Source organism: Schistocerca nitens, chromosome 2 (genome assembly GCF_023898315.1).
Source record: "Schistocerca nitens isolate TAMUIC-IGC-003100 chromosome 2, iqSchNite1.1, whole genome shotgun sequence".
NCBI lineage: Eukaryota > Metazoa > Arthropoda > Insecta > Orthoptera > Acrididae > Schistocerca > Schistocerca nitens.
Genome location: NC_064615.1, coordinates 616,231,418 through 616,246,446, shown reverse-complemented (window position 1 = coordinate 616,246,446; position 15,029 = coordinate 616,231,418). Strand labels below are relative to the sequence as shown.

The following is a 15,029-nucleotide window of genomic DNA, read 5'->3' as shown; positions in this document are numbered from 1 at the left end:
GGCATGGAAGACGACTCGCAACTAGCTGAAAGTACGAGTATATGACGTAATTATGACATGGTTTGCTAACAGGATCCTGCAGTCGCGTTTTTTTCCCTTAATCATACTCTGAACAGCCGTAAGTGTTACATGGTATCCTTGTATAATATAGGTACATGTTGCATCGTGACCACTTTGGCATAACATTATGTCCAATCGATTCTTCAGTACCAACCTGCAAACTATGCTGGGTAACAAATGACTTCGGCAAACGAATGAATGCTTGGCGAATATGCTCGACGTTATCTTCAATGATTGGCGGTCTGCGTGTATTTACTTTTTTCACCGACTCAGTTTTGACACATCTTAAAAAATTACAAGTTTATCACCCTACACCGTACTCTACTATATAGGTCTATAAAGGTACGCCGAACTGCGTCGACACTACTAAATTCGACAAACCCTAAGAAGGTACTTTTACGGTCGCTGTTGTGATATCACAACAACCTACTTCCTGTCACAAAAGTAACTGTTATTGCCAGTATAAATTACATTACCGTCTTTTATGATAAAAACTACTCCCAAATTCGAAATGTTCCCAAAACACTATTACTGTCCCAAGTGTTCTCATTCATGTTGGGAAAAAGTATTCACTTAAATCGCTATTGTAATCGGTGATTTAACCTGATATAATGACGTATTGTTTATGTGTTTTGTGGATGAAAAACTTTCGATCAACAACAGGACCGCTATACGAGGACGAATTATTTATCTCTTTTTTTAGGTGCCGTAGTCGTAAATTCGGCACAGGTTGTCAGTCTTGGGTTGGGAACGGTGAGAGGAGCGTTTGTGAAGGTGCTAAGTAGTTCCCTGGCGGATGTTGCTAATCTGGCTGTCGGGCTGTGAGCTGGAAACGCGGCATTAAGTCGGCCGGCGCTCGGCGACACGTCCGCATTCATCAGCGCCGGATTTATAGTTCATAATGTGGCGCGTTTTTAATTTGTTAATTGCGTTTCTCTTCTGAGCGCGTGCCGGCGCGGATTTTTCCCTCGCTTTCTTTAACGCGCCGGCCCGTGCAGTCGGAGGTAGAGTTCGGCGTTATTAATGGCGAGGTTGGCCGCCAGATTGGAAAATATTGTTACCGGGGCTGGCACTCAGGAATTAAACCACTTCATCTTTTGCGCGTAGCGGTCATCACCGCACCGCGTGTCACCTACGAGCTGAAACTCGACCTAACAAAAAAAAGCAAAGTTTTCTTCGTGCTGATCGCATCTGTTAGGTGCGCAGCCTCCTTAAAATTTAATTTTCGTGACGTGCCCTTATTATAAATAAAAGAAACGAGAAAAAATAAGAAGTCGCGTCACGTACTTGCGTCCCGTGCTCGCTGTCATCCATCTTGAATTTAATTACGGGGCCGCGTCCCGTCTGTCGCCGCTTCTCTCTTGTTGTTGTTATACGCGTTCTCGGAAGACGGGCTCGCTCGCGAGAGGGTATTAGCACTTAAAACGGCAGGCCCGCTGAATGGCTCGCCTCCCCATGCATCATTCAGCGCCTTTTATGAGACTTTCTTTACGAGTGTATTAAACGGTGCCGGGGTACTAAGTTCTTTACACCGCCCTGCGCCGTAATTAAGTAGCGATATTCACTTAGAGCTCGTCGTAACTTGGCTTTAAGGAGTGCTCGGGATGTAACCCGTGGAGGGCTGCGTGTTATTCGACCCTCCCCATTAGCAGTGGTAATTTCGGATCCACGGCCTCTTTCAGGTATGATAAAACTTAGCATCGGAGCAAATAGATTACTAGCTGGGAGAGAGATGCACAGTCTGAATCTAATTGGTGTCTTCGCCTTCAGACTGTCCGCATACACTGATATTCGAGCAACTTAAATCCACTTGTCATCTTTGCTGTTTCTGGATGTGAATGTCTGCTTACAGCAATCGGAAACTCTGTCTCTTAAAAGCCCGTCAAATTTTAAAGTGCACATAAATGGACACTATAGACTGTGTAGAATCTGGCTTAAGAAGTGCTTTTAATCATAAATATTACGAGTAATTGCATTTACAGCTTGTGGAAAAGCACACTTGAACTGAAAAAAGTAAATGAAAAGATATATTACAGCATGAATAAATGCTGAACAGTATATGTAATTTTTATTGCAGCTGTATCAAATTTGTATTACGTTTGTGGCCGTCGTAGTGTTAATAATTTTAAATTTGTTAGGATTATTGTATTTGCCACTATTTCTACACGTATGTAACATACATACAGGAACTAACTGCAATCGCAGAAGCAGCGCCCACAAATAATGTGAAAGTTAAGTTAGCTCCAATAAAACTAGTGGGCAGAGCTTTGGTATTTTGCATAAATCTCTTGCCGGATATTACGAATGACGGACCGTTTCACCAATTACACGGTTCCAGTTTGGACGCTCGATACCTCGTAGAAAATGAGCAGATAGTATAGCGAAAATTATAAGACAATAGCGAGGAATTGACAGTTGCAAAATGTGGTATTAAGGCTAAGATGTGACAATATGTTTGGATGTCAGTTCAGTGATTTTCAACTACGTTTCAGCTACGTTGCAATATGATAGCTGCAACGGTATTCCTGCTAAGAGTTTCGTGTCTGATGTTCTCTTCATCGACGGATCCTTTTTCCTTGCTAATGGGAAAATACCTAAAGCGGAGCCGAAATCAAGAAGGGATCTGTAACGACTGTCTTATGGGGGAGTTAAGGGAAGGAGAGAGAGAAACACAGAGGGAGAGAAAGGTAGATGAAAGTCAACAGTCATACGTCGTCTCTACTTGTGCTCAGTTTTGGGTCGTTTAATAGTCAGAATAGGTCTTAAGGAAGGAGAAACTAATGAAAAGCTGACGACATGGTACTTTGATGGCGCGATTAAGTTTATGATGAAGAAAAACAGTTATTTAGCCCCACACTTTAGCACCTCTTTGTTACTGTTAATCAAGAGCAACTGAAGCAGAGCTTGTGGTGTTTTGGAATTATCTATAGCATGGCAACGCCAATATGAGTTTCTTATTCCTAAAGACATGCTGACTGTTGCGGATGATCACAAAGGAATAGAAACAGTGGTAGATGATGTTTCATATTTGGCAACAGGTAAGATTATTATTATTCTTCAGAGGCGTCTGAGGATGATCTTCAAAGCCTGGCGTCGGCTTTCCCATTTCAGCTATCTAGACTTAAATTGAAAATCCAATACCACATGAGATTAGTTGCTGAGTTATACCTTCCGTTTATCATCGATTTTTATCCAAGATTGTACAGACTGTCGCAGAATATAAAAATCTCATCTGAATAGCTTCTAATTCTGTCTGATTCATTTATTGTCCAGTTCTCGCTGCTGTGTGCTAAAACGGAGACTGCCGACCCTTATCGAACAGTTATGACTTATTTCTTCATCATCAGTAAAAAACCGAATAAATTCGTTTCGATGGAGATGCCGCTTGACTACACAGCAGTAAATATAATGGAGCCCGCCCGCTTTGCCGTGCGGTCTAACGCACGGCTTTCGGGATTGGGAAGGAGCGCCTGGTCTTCGGCGCGGATCCGCCCGGCGGACTTGTGTCGAGGTGCTCTGAACCATCCAGTCTGTGGATGGCTTTTAGGCGGTTTTCCATCTGCCTCGGCGAATGCGGGCTGGTTCCCCGTATTCCGCCTCAGCTACACTATGTCGGCGATTGCTGCGCAAACAAGTTTTCACGTACACCACCATTACTCTACCACGCAAACATAGGAGTTACACTCGTCTGGTGTGAGACGTTCCCTGGGGGGTCCGCCGGGGGGCAAACCGCACAATAACCCTGAAAGCGTGGTTCGGTGTGGGGCGGCGGAGGGGTGTATTGGACTGCGGTAGTCGTCGTGGTGTTGTGGACCACTGGGGCTGCGCCGGGGACGGAGCCTCTCCGTTGTTTCTAGGCCCCTTGTTAACATACCATACCATACAATACAATACAAAGTACAATGGAACGATTCCTCCAATAGATGGTACGTGTATTTGTAGGTTACAAATGACGCAATTCTTGATATCTACCGGCAGTGTGCGACTGAATGACAGTGAAACGTGGTGACGTAGCCATGTTGTCTTTAAATCTATATGAAGTTATGAAGTTACTGAACAACGCATGGCCGAGGTTGCGTCGTACCAGTGTTATCGGTTTTTATTCCTATTTTGTTCGGGTAGTGAGTGAAGGAAATACGACAACATGCTTTATACTCTCCTATCTTATTGTCATGATCCCTGAGCAAGACATGCGTACCGGCAGCGTAATAGCCACCCAGTTTTTGCGTAATCATACTCATCGGGTAAATAAGAATATACAGAGTTTTTGTATGAAATAACATAAAAAAGAATATATCGCACTATTACGGAAAATAGTCTTGATACACAAAATTTATAGATAAAGGAAAAGTTCGCACAGGTTAAGGTAAGAGGACGCAGAGTTTTGATGAGAGGCAGAACAGAACAACTTAAGGTTTTAGTGACGGTGTGTTATAGTTTATTTAATAAGAGGTGTGCAACAAATTAGTAACAAAGTTCAAGTTCAGTTTAAACATCTCTCTTCTGTACCAGGCGTACGGTAAAAGTAGATACCCATGTTTTACTCTATCCCGAAAAGCGACATGAGAACAAATAGTTTAAAATGTAATCTGCATTATGGTGCTATTCGATATTTTTGCCTACACACAAAGCATTTCCGTTCACAAGGCAACAGGGGAACGAATCCAAACGTTTACCATTCTAGCTTCTTGCCATCACAGGTGCCAACCCTAAATGAGTGTAGTACTTTATTAATCTTGCTCTGCAGAACCAGCGGATGCTCTCTACACAAGCAAGCGAGATAGCGCAGTGGTTAACTGAACTCGTATTCAACAGGAACGTGATTGAATGGTTCTTTAAATAAGGGCATGGCGTTTCCGTCCCCGTCCGAGAGCTTTCTCCGTCGTTAATGATTTCGACGTGACGGTATTTAAGTTACAGTTTTATATCAGGTTATATGTGCAGCCAAATTATTGTGCCTAGTAACTGTTCAAGCAGAAAAAGTTGAGAGACCGAGAAAGCACGAAAATAATGATGAAACTTCATAATATTTGAAGTTTTTTAGTATGTTTTCTTCAGTATTCATGCAGACCATAGTAAGCATAATTGCATTACCCATGCCGTGGAGGTCTAGTGAGTCCGTCGTGTATCGTACACCGTTTCGTGTCTGCGAACACATTGTGCCGTTGCCTCATTGAGCTGCTATATCAGCGGATTATTGTTAATAAACTACAATGTTTACATTACTACCCTGTCACCGTCTACCTGGTACCCACCACAGGTAAGGTGGGTACCAGGAGACTCGATGAAGTACTGCTGCTTGATGATGTATTAGATTTCTCGGAAGTTGCTCTGTCAGTGTCGCTTCAGTCATTCACATTTACTTTTATAGACACGTTTGGAAACTCATGGTACACAGCGATTGCTAAAGGTATTGAAACATTTCCGATCGCATTGTAAGACTCATACTCCATGTATCCTGAACCCGCTTTCTGGTTACGGAATATTGCCAAGGTGATGTCCACATTCTGATTTTTCTTTCCCAGTAATGCTTCTCGTGGCAATGCCTGAGCTCTTTGCTGGTCATCACCAACTGGCTCCCTGCCAGCCGGCTGTCTCCTGCTTAGTGCGCGCCAGGGATAGATGTTACTGCGTAGAGGAGGGAGGAGGGTGTAGCTACGGGTTTCCTTCCACTACCAAGAAACACTCCCTCTCAAAGTGAGAGATTCTGAGGCAAGCCTTCAGCGGTTCCAGAGCTGTTTGTTGCTCCACAAGGGGAGCAGTTAACAGTGGAAACGAGTACGTTTCTCCTTGTAGTGACTTCCTTGGATGAGTCATTCAGAAAATGCGTTTACACGTGCACATCTGCTCTGATGTTGTGCAATCCGAGAATCGAGGCCTGAGACGTTTTCGCTCCCAACATGTTTTCTATAATCTTGAGAACTGACGTCGGTTGTTTGAGTACGACATCCGAGAATAAGACTTCCCGTTTCACATTGCGGATCCCCAAGTATCGGCAAGGATGATTAGGGTTTAACGTCCCGTCGAAGACAGTCATTGGAGCACAAGTTCTTTTAAGGGAAGGATCGCGAAGGAAACTGTTCATGCATTTTCGCATTTCCGATGTAAGAAAATCAAGAAAACGTAAATCTGGGTAGTCGAACGGCGACTTTAGTCTCTGTCCTCCGGAATACTACTCTTGTATCCTGCAAATTACCGCTGCGCCATCTCCTTCCTTTACAACACTCGAAACCAGGACGACAAAAGTTGTTGATTATACTCGGATCTGTTATTACTAAATTTCGGAGCATGGTAACAACTATGAGAAATAACAACTAGATATATACGCGTGTGAATGTACTGTTTTCCCGACGTGAAACAATTTTTACAGAATAATTTCCTTAAAATCTTACAAGGAAAACTGCATAGCAAAGGAAACACGCTATTCCAAAATCAGTGGACTGCTAACTTTAGGAAACAATGTAGCTGCAGGCGACATGAAATCTCACATTACGCACACAGCTACACAGAATAAACACAAGAGAACCGGTAACTGTGAGCGCAGTCGACTGCGTCTCGGAAAGACCACGATGCCCCTAGCAGCTAGACTGTACCGGTAAACGGTTGTCACTCCCCTTGGTGGACAGTGTTCCCACACTGCTTGAAGTTTTCTATTCTCTCCATAACTAGTTTGCACACTTCCTAGAGTTAAGCGCGCAGAAGCGAGGGAGGCGTCGATCAGATTCCCTCATGTCTACTCGATTCTTTTTGATCATCGAGAACAGATTTTTCGACTCCTGCAACTTCTCGATTCTCCCCACCACTGTTAGTACTGTTCAAGTAAGGAGGCAGTTGCATGATGTGTTCTGCGCAGAGAGGAGCCGAGAATACTTATCAGCATTGCCATTGTTTGTAGGTGATGGTGCCCCTTACCGTTTAGTAAAGTCATAAGAAGATCAGTACGAATAACTGTAATGTATGAAAAGTGGCAATTGACTCTGAACAATAAAAAGTATGAGGTCTTCCAGTTTCTGTCAAACAGTAAATTATACAAATTTAAAGGTTGTCATTCAACTAAATACCCACGGATTACAATTACAAGCAACTGAAATTGGAACGAGCACATAGAAAATGTTGTGGGGCAGGCGAACCAAAGACTGCATTTTATTGGCAGAACACTTGGAGGATGCAACAAACCCATTAGAGAGGGTGCCTACATTACGCTTGTCTGCCCTTTTCTGGGGTGTTGCTTCGCAGTGTAGGATCCTTACCAGACAGGATTGAGGAAGGACACCAAAAAAGTTCAAAGAAGGGTAGTTCGGTTTTGAGAACTTTTAGCATTTCAGCGCGTCAGAAATCGTGTATAATTTAATGATTATAAAGAATCCGCCTCGATTGCAAATTGAAACCGGATGTTGACCTAGGTTTCGGTGCTGGTAACCACGCCCTCTTCGGAACACACTAAAACTACAAACTGCCTAAAGAGGCGTGGTCCAACATTAATACAGAACGCCCAAAAGGGCAAAAGACTCGCATAAAATGTAAAATGAACGGTACGTGTGTACCATGTCAGTAGCTGTGCTTAGCTCAAATGTCAGAAGAGTGCTTCCTCACCTCAACCAACGTTCCGTGGGCCGCGGGGTCTCAGGTAAATTGAGTCCACCGAATGTTGGCTGCGGTGAGGAAGCACGCTTCTGACATTTGAGCTAAGTACAGCTATTGACATGGTTCACACGCACCCGTTTATTTTACATTGTATGCGAGTCTTTTGCCCTTTTTGGCGTTCTGTATTAACGTTGGACCATGCCTCTTTAGGCAGTTTGTAGTTTTAGTGTGTTCCGAAGAAGGCGTGGTTATCCGCGCCGAACCCTAGGTCAACATCCGGTATCAATTTGCAATCGAGGCGGATTCTGTATAATCGTTAAGTAGGTCGTTTTGTTTTATTGCGAAATAGATGGGAGAGTGTCACGGGTATGATACTCGACTTATGGTGACAATCCTTAACACAAAGGCATTTCTCGTTGTGGTGACATCATTTCACAAAATTTCAGTTACTCTCTCTCCATATGTGAATATATTTTGTTGACAGGGAGAAATGAGCATCGTAATAAAGTAAGGGAGAACAGAGCTCTCACGGAAGGATTTTGTAGTGGACTGACAAGGCAGCCAGTCCACAGAGACGGGTAGCCGAAAGGGCACACGTACACACACGCCGACTGGTGCGAAGTCTGGAACAGGATACGTGATGAATGTGATAAAGAAAAGAACGTAGCTACTAGAACACTTAACTTTTATATCGTCCTTTGGTATACAGCATTCTTGATGATACAAGTGAGACTCTTTAGATTCATGAAGTAACTAATGGCGCCTTGCTAGGTCGTAGCCATGGACTTAGCTGAAGGCTATTCTAACTGTCTCTCGGCAAATGAGAGAAAGGCTTCGTCAGTGTAGTCGCTAGCAACGTCGTCGTACAACTGGGGCGAGTGCTAGTAAGTCTCTCGAGACCTGCCGTGTGGTGGCGGTCGGTCTGCGATCACTGCCAGTGGCGACACGCGGGTCCGACATGTACTAATGGACCGCGGCCGATTTGAGCTACCACCTAGCAAGTGTGGTGTCTGGCGGTGACACCACAGATTTAGGTGTTCATATTTCCCACGTGCTGTGCGGAGGTGGGAACGTAGAGAAATTGTCTGAAAGTTGTTCGACGAGCCCTCTGTCAAGCCTTTAGATGTGAATTGCACAGTGGTGATATGGACGCCGAATGTTCTACGCAGACAGTCCCGAAGCGAACGCTAGGAACCGACGCAGTAAAATGACGCCATTGGCCGATGCGTCACGTGGTACGCTGTCCCTCGCCACTGGGCACCGCCCCGCCAGCCGCTTCCCGACGTGCGCGCTGCTACAGTGTGCACGGCCGCCGGCCCTCTGCGCGCGCCAGCCGTGGAGGCGGCGACGTGACACGGAGCGAGCGCGGGCGGCGGCACGTGGCGGGCGCCCAGCAGCGCGTACTCGGCCGGCGTCGCGGCGGCGGCGGCTGCGGCGTCGTCGCCAGGCCAACCGGCGGCTCGCCCGCTGCCGCCCGCTGCGCGCCGCTATCGATTACCGCCTCTGCCCCGCCGGGCCGGGCTCCAGCAACGCCGGGCTGCCTGCGCGGGCGCAGCCCACAACAGGCGCCGCCGCGCCGCGCCGCGCTTTGCATCTCCGCCCATCAGGCACCTACCTCTACGTCCGTACTCTGCAAGTCACGTCGTCTTTTGTGTCATTTGGAATTCGCGTTGGATTCTCCCTTTCCCCCCAACAGCGCTCGAATCACGAATCGTGTTCCTAAAGCGCCACTCTTGGCAAGCCTCTAAATGAACTGCAATATCGCTGATTTTACCTTCCTGGCCTCTCCACGATATACAGGTAGGTGTAGGCAATATATTGATTCTTCTTGTACGTTCTCTGTTGTTCGACAGTAACCCAAACAGTGAACCACAACACCTCTCTTCCAGAAGCTTCCACCGGAGGTGGATGGGCACCTCCGTGACACTTCCTTGTAAACTAAAGAAACCCGTGACTGAACGCACTAGTGTTGTTACATAGCAGCTATTTTGAGGTGATGTACACTACTGGCAATTAAAATCTTTACACCACGAAGATGACGTGCTACAGACGCGAAATTTAACCGACAGGAAGAAGATGCTGTGATTTGCAATTGATTAGCTTTCCAGAGCATTCACACAATGTTGGCGACGGTGGCGACACATACAACGTGCTGACATGAGGGAAGTTTCCAACCGATTTCTCATACACAAACAGCAGTTGACCGGCGTTGCCTGGTGAAACGTTGTTGTGATGCCTCGTGTAAGGAGCAGAAATGCGTACCATCACGTTTCCGACTTTGATAAAGGTCGGATTGTAGCCTATCGCGATTGCGCTTTATCGCATCGCGACATTGCTGCTCGCGTTGGTCGAGATCCAATGACTGTTAGCAGAAAATGGAATCGGTGGGTTCAGGAGGGTAATACGGAACGCCGTGCTGGATCCCAACGGCCTCGTATCACTAGCAGTCGAGATGACAGGCATCTTATCCTCATGGCTGTAACGGATCGTGCAGCCACGTCTCGATCCCTGAGTCAACAGATGGGGACGTTTGCAAGACAACAGCCATCTGCACGATCAGTTCGACGACGTTTGCAGCAGCATGGAGTATCAGCTCGGAGACCATGGCTGAAGTTACCCTTGACGCTGCATCACAGACAGGAGCGCCTGCGATGGTGTACTCAACGACGAACCTGGGTGCAGTAATGGCAAAACGTCATTTTTTTCGGATGAATCCAGGTTCTTTTTACAGCATCATGATGGTCGCATCCGTGTTTGGAGACATCGCGGTGAACGCACAGTGGAAGCGTGTATTCGTCATCGCCATACTGCCGTATCACCCAGCGTGATTGTATGGGGTGCCATTGGTTACACGTCTCGGTCACGTCTTGTTCGCATTGACGGCACTTTGAACAGTGGACGTTACATATCAGATGTGTTACGACCCGTGGCTCTACCCTTCATTCGATCCCTGCGAAACCCTACATTTCAGCAGGATAATCCACTGCTGCATGTTGCAGGTTCTCTCCAGATCTCTCACCAATTGAAAACGTCTGGTCCATGGTGGCCGAGCAACTGGCTCGTCACAATACGCCAGTCACTACTCTTGATGAACTGTGGTATCGTGTTGAAGCTGCATGGGCAGCTGTACCTGTACACGTCATCCAAGCTCTGTTTCACTCAATGCCCAAGCGTATCAAGGGCGTTATTACGGCCAGAGGTGGTTGTTCTGGGTACTGATTTCTCAGGATCTATGCACCCAAATTGCGTGAAAATGTAATCACATGTCAGTTCTAGTATAATATATTTGTCCAATGAATACCCGTTCATCATCTGCATTTCCTCTTGGTTTAGCAGTTTTAATGGCCAGTAGTGTATATGAATCTGTTACTAAAATTTTATGTTGCTCTTCCTCTCAGCAAAACTCTTCTCTCTGTCTTCCACTTGAACGTGCACTAGTTTCTTCTTTAGGGGACAGCGGGGCTCCCACTCATTTCAATAGTAAGCCCTGTAACCCTGTAAAATATGCCACGGAACGTTTAAAAAATCTGTGATACAGCTATGGTACTTTAATTGTAAATGCATTATAGCGCATAAAAGATCGAAATTCCTTTACACGAACAAAGTATTAAACTAAAATATGAAGAAGGGAGGCGGCAATCACGATATATAAAAACGGCGCGGCCATTCCACCCAGTCAAGACGCTATGCCGCCCGGTGTTTATCAATGCCAAAACCACAATGATTTTTCACAAGTAAATGTTTTTCGCCCTTTCGTACCCACACACGTTATGAAAGAAATGTAGTACACTACTGGCACTTTATCCAGAAGAGCTGCCTACAGCACCTGTTACTGTTTGTGTCATATCTTTGTCATATTTTCGTCAGACCGTAAAGCGCTTAGCTTTTTCCTTTTGTATGTATGGACCACTTGGAAAGAAACCAAGAAAATGCGTTGTCCAGAATTTCGCAGTAAAACATCACTTAAACTAATAATTTGACTGAGCGGAAATAACCCCACGTATAGGGGCGAAGTAGCCCCATGTGCAGACATTTCGAAAGGCGCGCCAAACCAGACATCTGTGGGGAAAAGCCAGCAATATTTGTTCATACGCACACTGCTTAAGCTGTGTTTTATACAAGTAACTATAAGAGTTTAAAATTTCACGTTATTGTGCGCAGTATGCCTTAATCATTAGGTTGTATTCTTCTGCTATAGCTGTTATCCATCACTATTCGCCTAACTCCGGATTTTTACCCTCTGTGCTGTCAATAACGTACCAGAAAACACCCTTACTACAACCAGATGCGGCAACACTGAGATACTGTCTCATACTGAAGGTAAAACGTCCTCGACCCTGTGGGAAACGAGCACAGTGCTGCAGCTTCTCTTAATTCAAGTGGATTAGCCACCTGGGTGGAATAGTCTCTCTGCACCCTGCCTGTTGTATGTATCAAGACTATTTTCCATAAGACTGTAACACATCTTCATTCCTGTTCTTTCCCACAAACACTCTACGTGTACTTTGACTTACATATTACGTGTCGTCATTTTCACAGTTTCAGTCTCTATTTCTTGAGCCTATTTGATGCCTGCAAAGAGTGTAGAGTAAAAGATGTGACAAGACTTCGAAGCTGCATAGACTTGAATATGACATAACAGCAATTAAAAAAGAAATGCGACAAACCGTTATTTTTCGTAACCAATTACGTTGCAGCCTCCCAAAGTGTCTTCCACGTGCGCTCAAGTGCAAGTCCGACACGGATCCCGGGTCTGTATGTTGCCTGATTCTTCTTGGAACCGAAGCTCTCGGAATTTCGATAATAAATAACACAGTCACACACAAAGCCGAAAAGCATGCTTAGGATCTAAGCGGTGGCAACTCCTATTAGTTTTGTGCTGAACGGCGAAACAATTTTGAAGTTTCACTACTAATGTTCGGAGTAAATTCACTACAAGTCAGTATCCATTAAAGGTTCAGTCTTTGTTAATAACAATACTCAGCTAACATGTCAGTCTGTGTAGAGCGGTCAAGATGAGAGCTCGTATGGTGAAGTCAATCTACATCTGAAGGGAGAGTGGGATTAGGGGGGGGGGGGATTTGCTTGCACTGCCCCACGCTGGGTAAACCAATTACAACGCCTCTCTCTTATGTCTGCCTCTGAAGTTGTATAAGGATCTCTGTGTCCTTCGCGATTGCTGAATGAACCTGTGACGAAACGCGCTGCTCTTCTTTGGATTCTCCCCCCCCCCTCTCTCTCTCCCTCTCTCACTCTCTCTCTCGATCTTTCCTTGTCAGATTATTAGACTCAGGAGCAATACGCAAGTACCAGTGAACTATCCTTTTCTAAGTTGTACCCTTCATGGGTGAACTACACTTCCTTAAGATTCGTTTGATGAATAAATGTGTCATCTACCTATCCTACGAGCTATTTTATGTGTTAGTTGCACTTCGTTCCATACGAGCAATCCCTAATATTTCGTGTATGTATCAGTTTCCAGTGACTGTTAGGCAGTCGTGTAATCAAACAAAAGTGCATATATTCTCTTATTTATTTTAAGGGTCAACTGCCAATCCCTGTAGCGAGTGTGGATCCCCTGCAAGAATTCTTCTATTTAGCTACAGTTTTCGAGCGTTTATACTTCCATGTATCATTCTATAGCAGTAGGACTGAGGTCTCGACTTAATCGTATATATTGTCACCATGTGCTTTACGTTGTAGAATATCTTCAATCCATTCACAGAGGTGGTCTGATATGCCATACCCGGTGTTCTGTTCATTAGGTGACAATGTAGAACAATGTGGGAACGCCTTTCCGAAATTAAAGCTCACAACTCCAACTCCCTGCACATCACTGTGTACGGTCTTCCGGGTCTTGCCATCCGTTGTTTACAGAATCCATATTGATTCCTACAGGAGAGTTTTTCGGGCTCCTGAAGGACCATTTATCTCCATCACGTCCAGTCACTTCTTTCTATTTAACTAACGAGTCTTGCAACTAGTATCACGCCGACCTTCATCTCCCTCCTGTCTTCAGGAAATATACATTCGTCTAGACACACCTAAGCTTACCGGACAAAACATTAGTCATTCCTAGAGGAATCGTTACAAGCATAATTTAATACCATGTAACTCCGCCCACGGACTTGATAACCGCCTGAATTCGTCAGGGAATGAGTCCCCAATGTTTTACATCCGCGTTCAACGATTCACAGAGGATTCGATTGTGCAGTTGGTGCCTTACCCGCTGTTACAATATATCCCGCAGATGTTATGTGGGGTTCAAATCACTTGATTTTGGAGGCCAATCGAGATGTAATAGGGTTCAGAAAGCCAATCTCATATTCTTCCAGCCCGACGTAGTTTGCCATTCTTGTCTTCAAGCGCCTGTGTGAGCAATGGCCTCTCTCGAGTCGACTGACTCCACATGTTCATTGCATGCAGCTCCAACCGCAAGAACCTTTCACGTCCTTACACTCCCATTTTTATAAACAATATCCACATGAAACATAAATGTCTCAATGTTAGGAATACAAAAATCTCACAAATGAGATCGACAGGCAGTGCAAAATGGCTAAGCAGGAATGGCTACAGAACAAATATAAGGATGTAGAGGCATATATCACTAGGGATAAGATAGATACTGTCTACAGGAAAATTAAAGAGGTCTTTGGAGAAAAGAGAACCACTTGTATGAATATCAAGAGCTCAGATGGAAAACCAGTTCTAAGCAAAGAAGGGAAAGCAGAAAGGTGGAAGGAATATATAGACGGTTTACACAAGGGTGATGTACTTGAGGACAATATTATGGTAAGGACTGAAGTGAGGACATATGACACTGTTCGTGGTGATCCGTTCGTCGGATAAGGACGTTAAACTCGACGGCCCTCTCGGTGCTTTTGGAGAGGAGTGGGTTATGTGCCGGCACCGAGTTTCCCCTTTTCTTAATCCGTAACAATACATCCCCAACACCACAGCATAAATGTACTTATAACAATCTAGCCGACACAGATACACACTTGACACTTCATAACAGGTCGGAGGAAGTCAACGCCACAGCACCTCCACTAGCACCTTGCCATGAGCGGTGGTGCAGGATTCCTGTATCTGCTCCCCCTACACTCTTTCCATGAGTATGAGACTATTTAAAGCACAAACCTATTATAAAGTAATATTGTCTCATAGTTATGTGTCTTAAGGGTCATGCTCCTATCATCTGTCTTTCCGCGTTTAAATTATCAGTCAGACATACCTGAACACGCAAAGCAGGAAGCTACAAAATGGTGTATTTTGGACAAAAGTTTTTGTCTTCTCGTCGCATCATACTGTCGCACGTTCACCAGAGAGCTGCATCTGCTTCAGCAGCTTCTCCTACGGCGTCTGCCTGCCAAAATCGTAGTGGG

At 45.1% G+C, this 15,029-nt stretch overlaps 1 protein-coding gene across 1 annotated transcript in view; it reads left to right on the top strand.

Annotated features, from left to right (window-relative positions):
• The window catches only part of LOC126235206 (nephrin-like), a 190,324-nt gene that overhangs the window by 19,293 nt on the left and 156,002 nt on the right, over positions 1 to 15,029 (top strand). Inside the window, exon 5 of the mRNA XM_049943935.1 lies at positions 8,945 to 9,276. Within this exon, the coding sequence (XP_049799892.1) occupies positions 8,945 to 9,276 (332 nt within the window). The remainder of the gene's footprint in view (positions 1 to 8,944; positions 9,277 to 15,029) is intronic.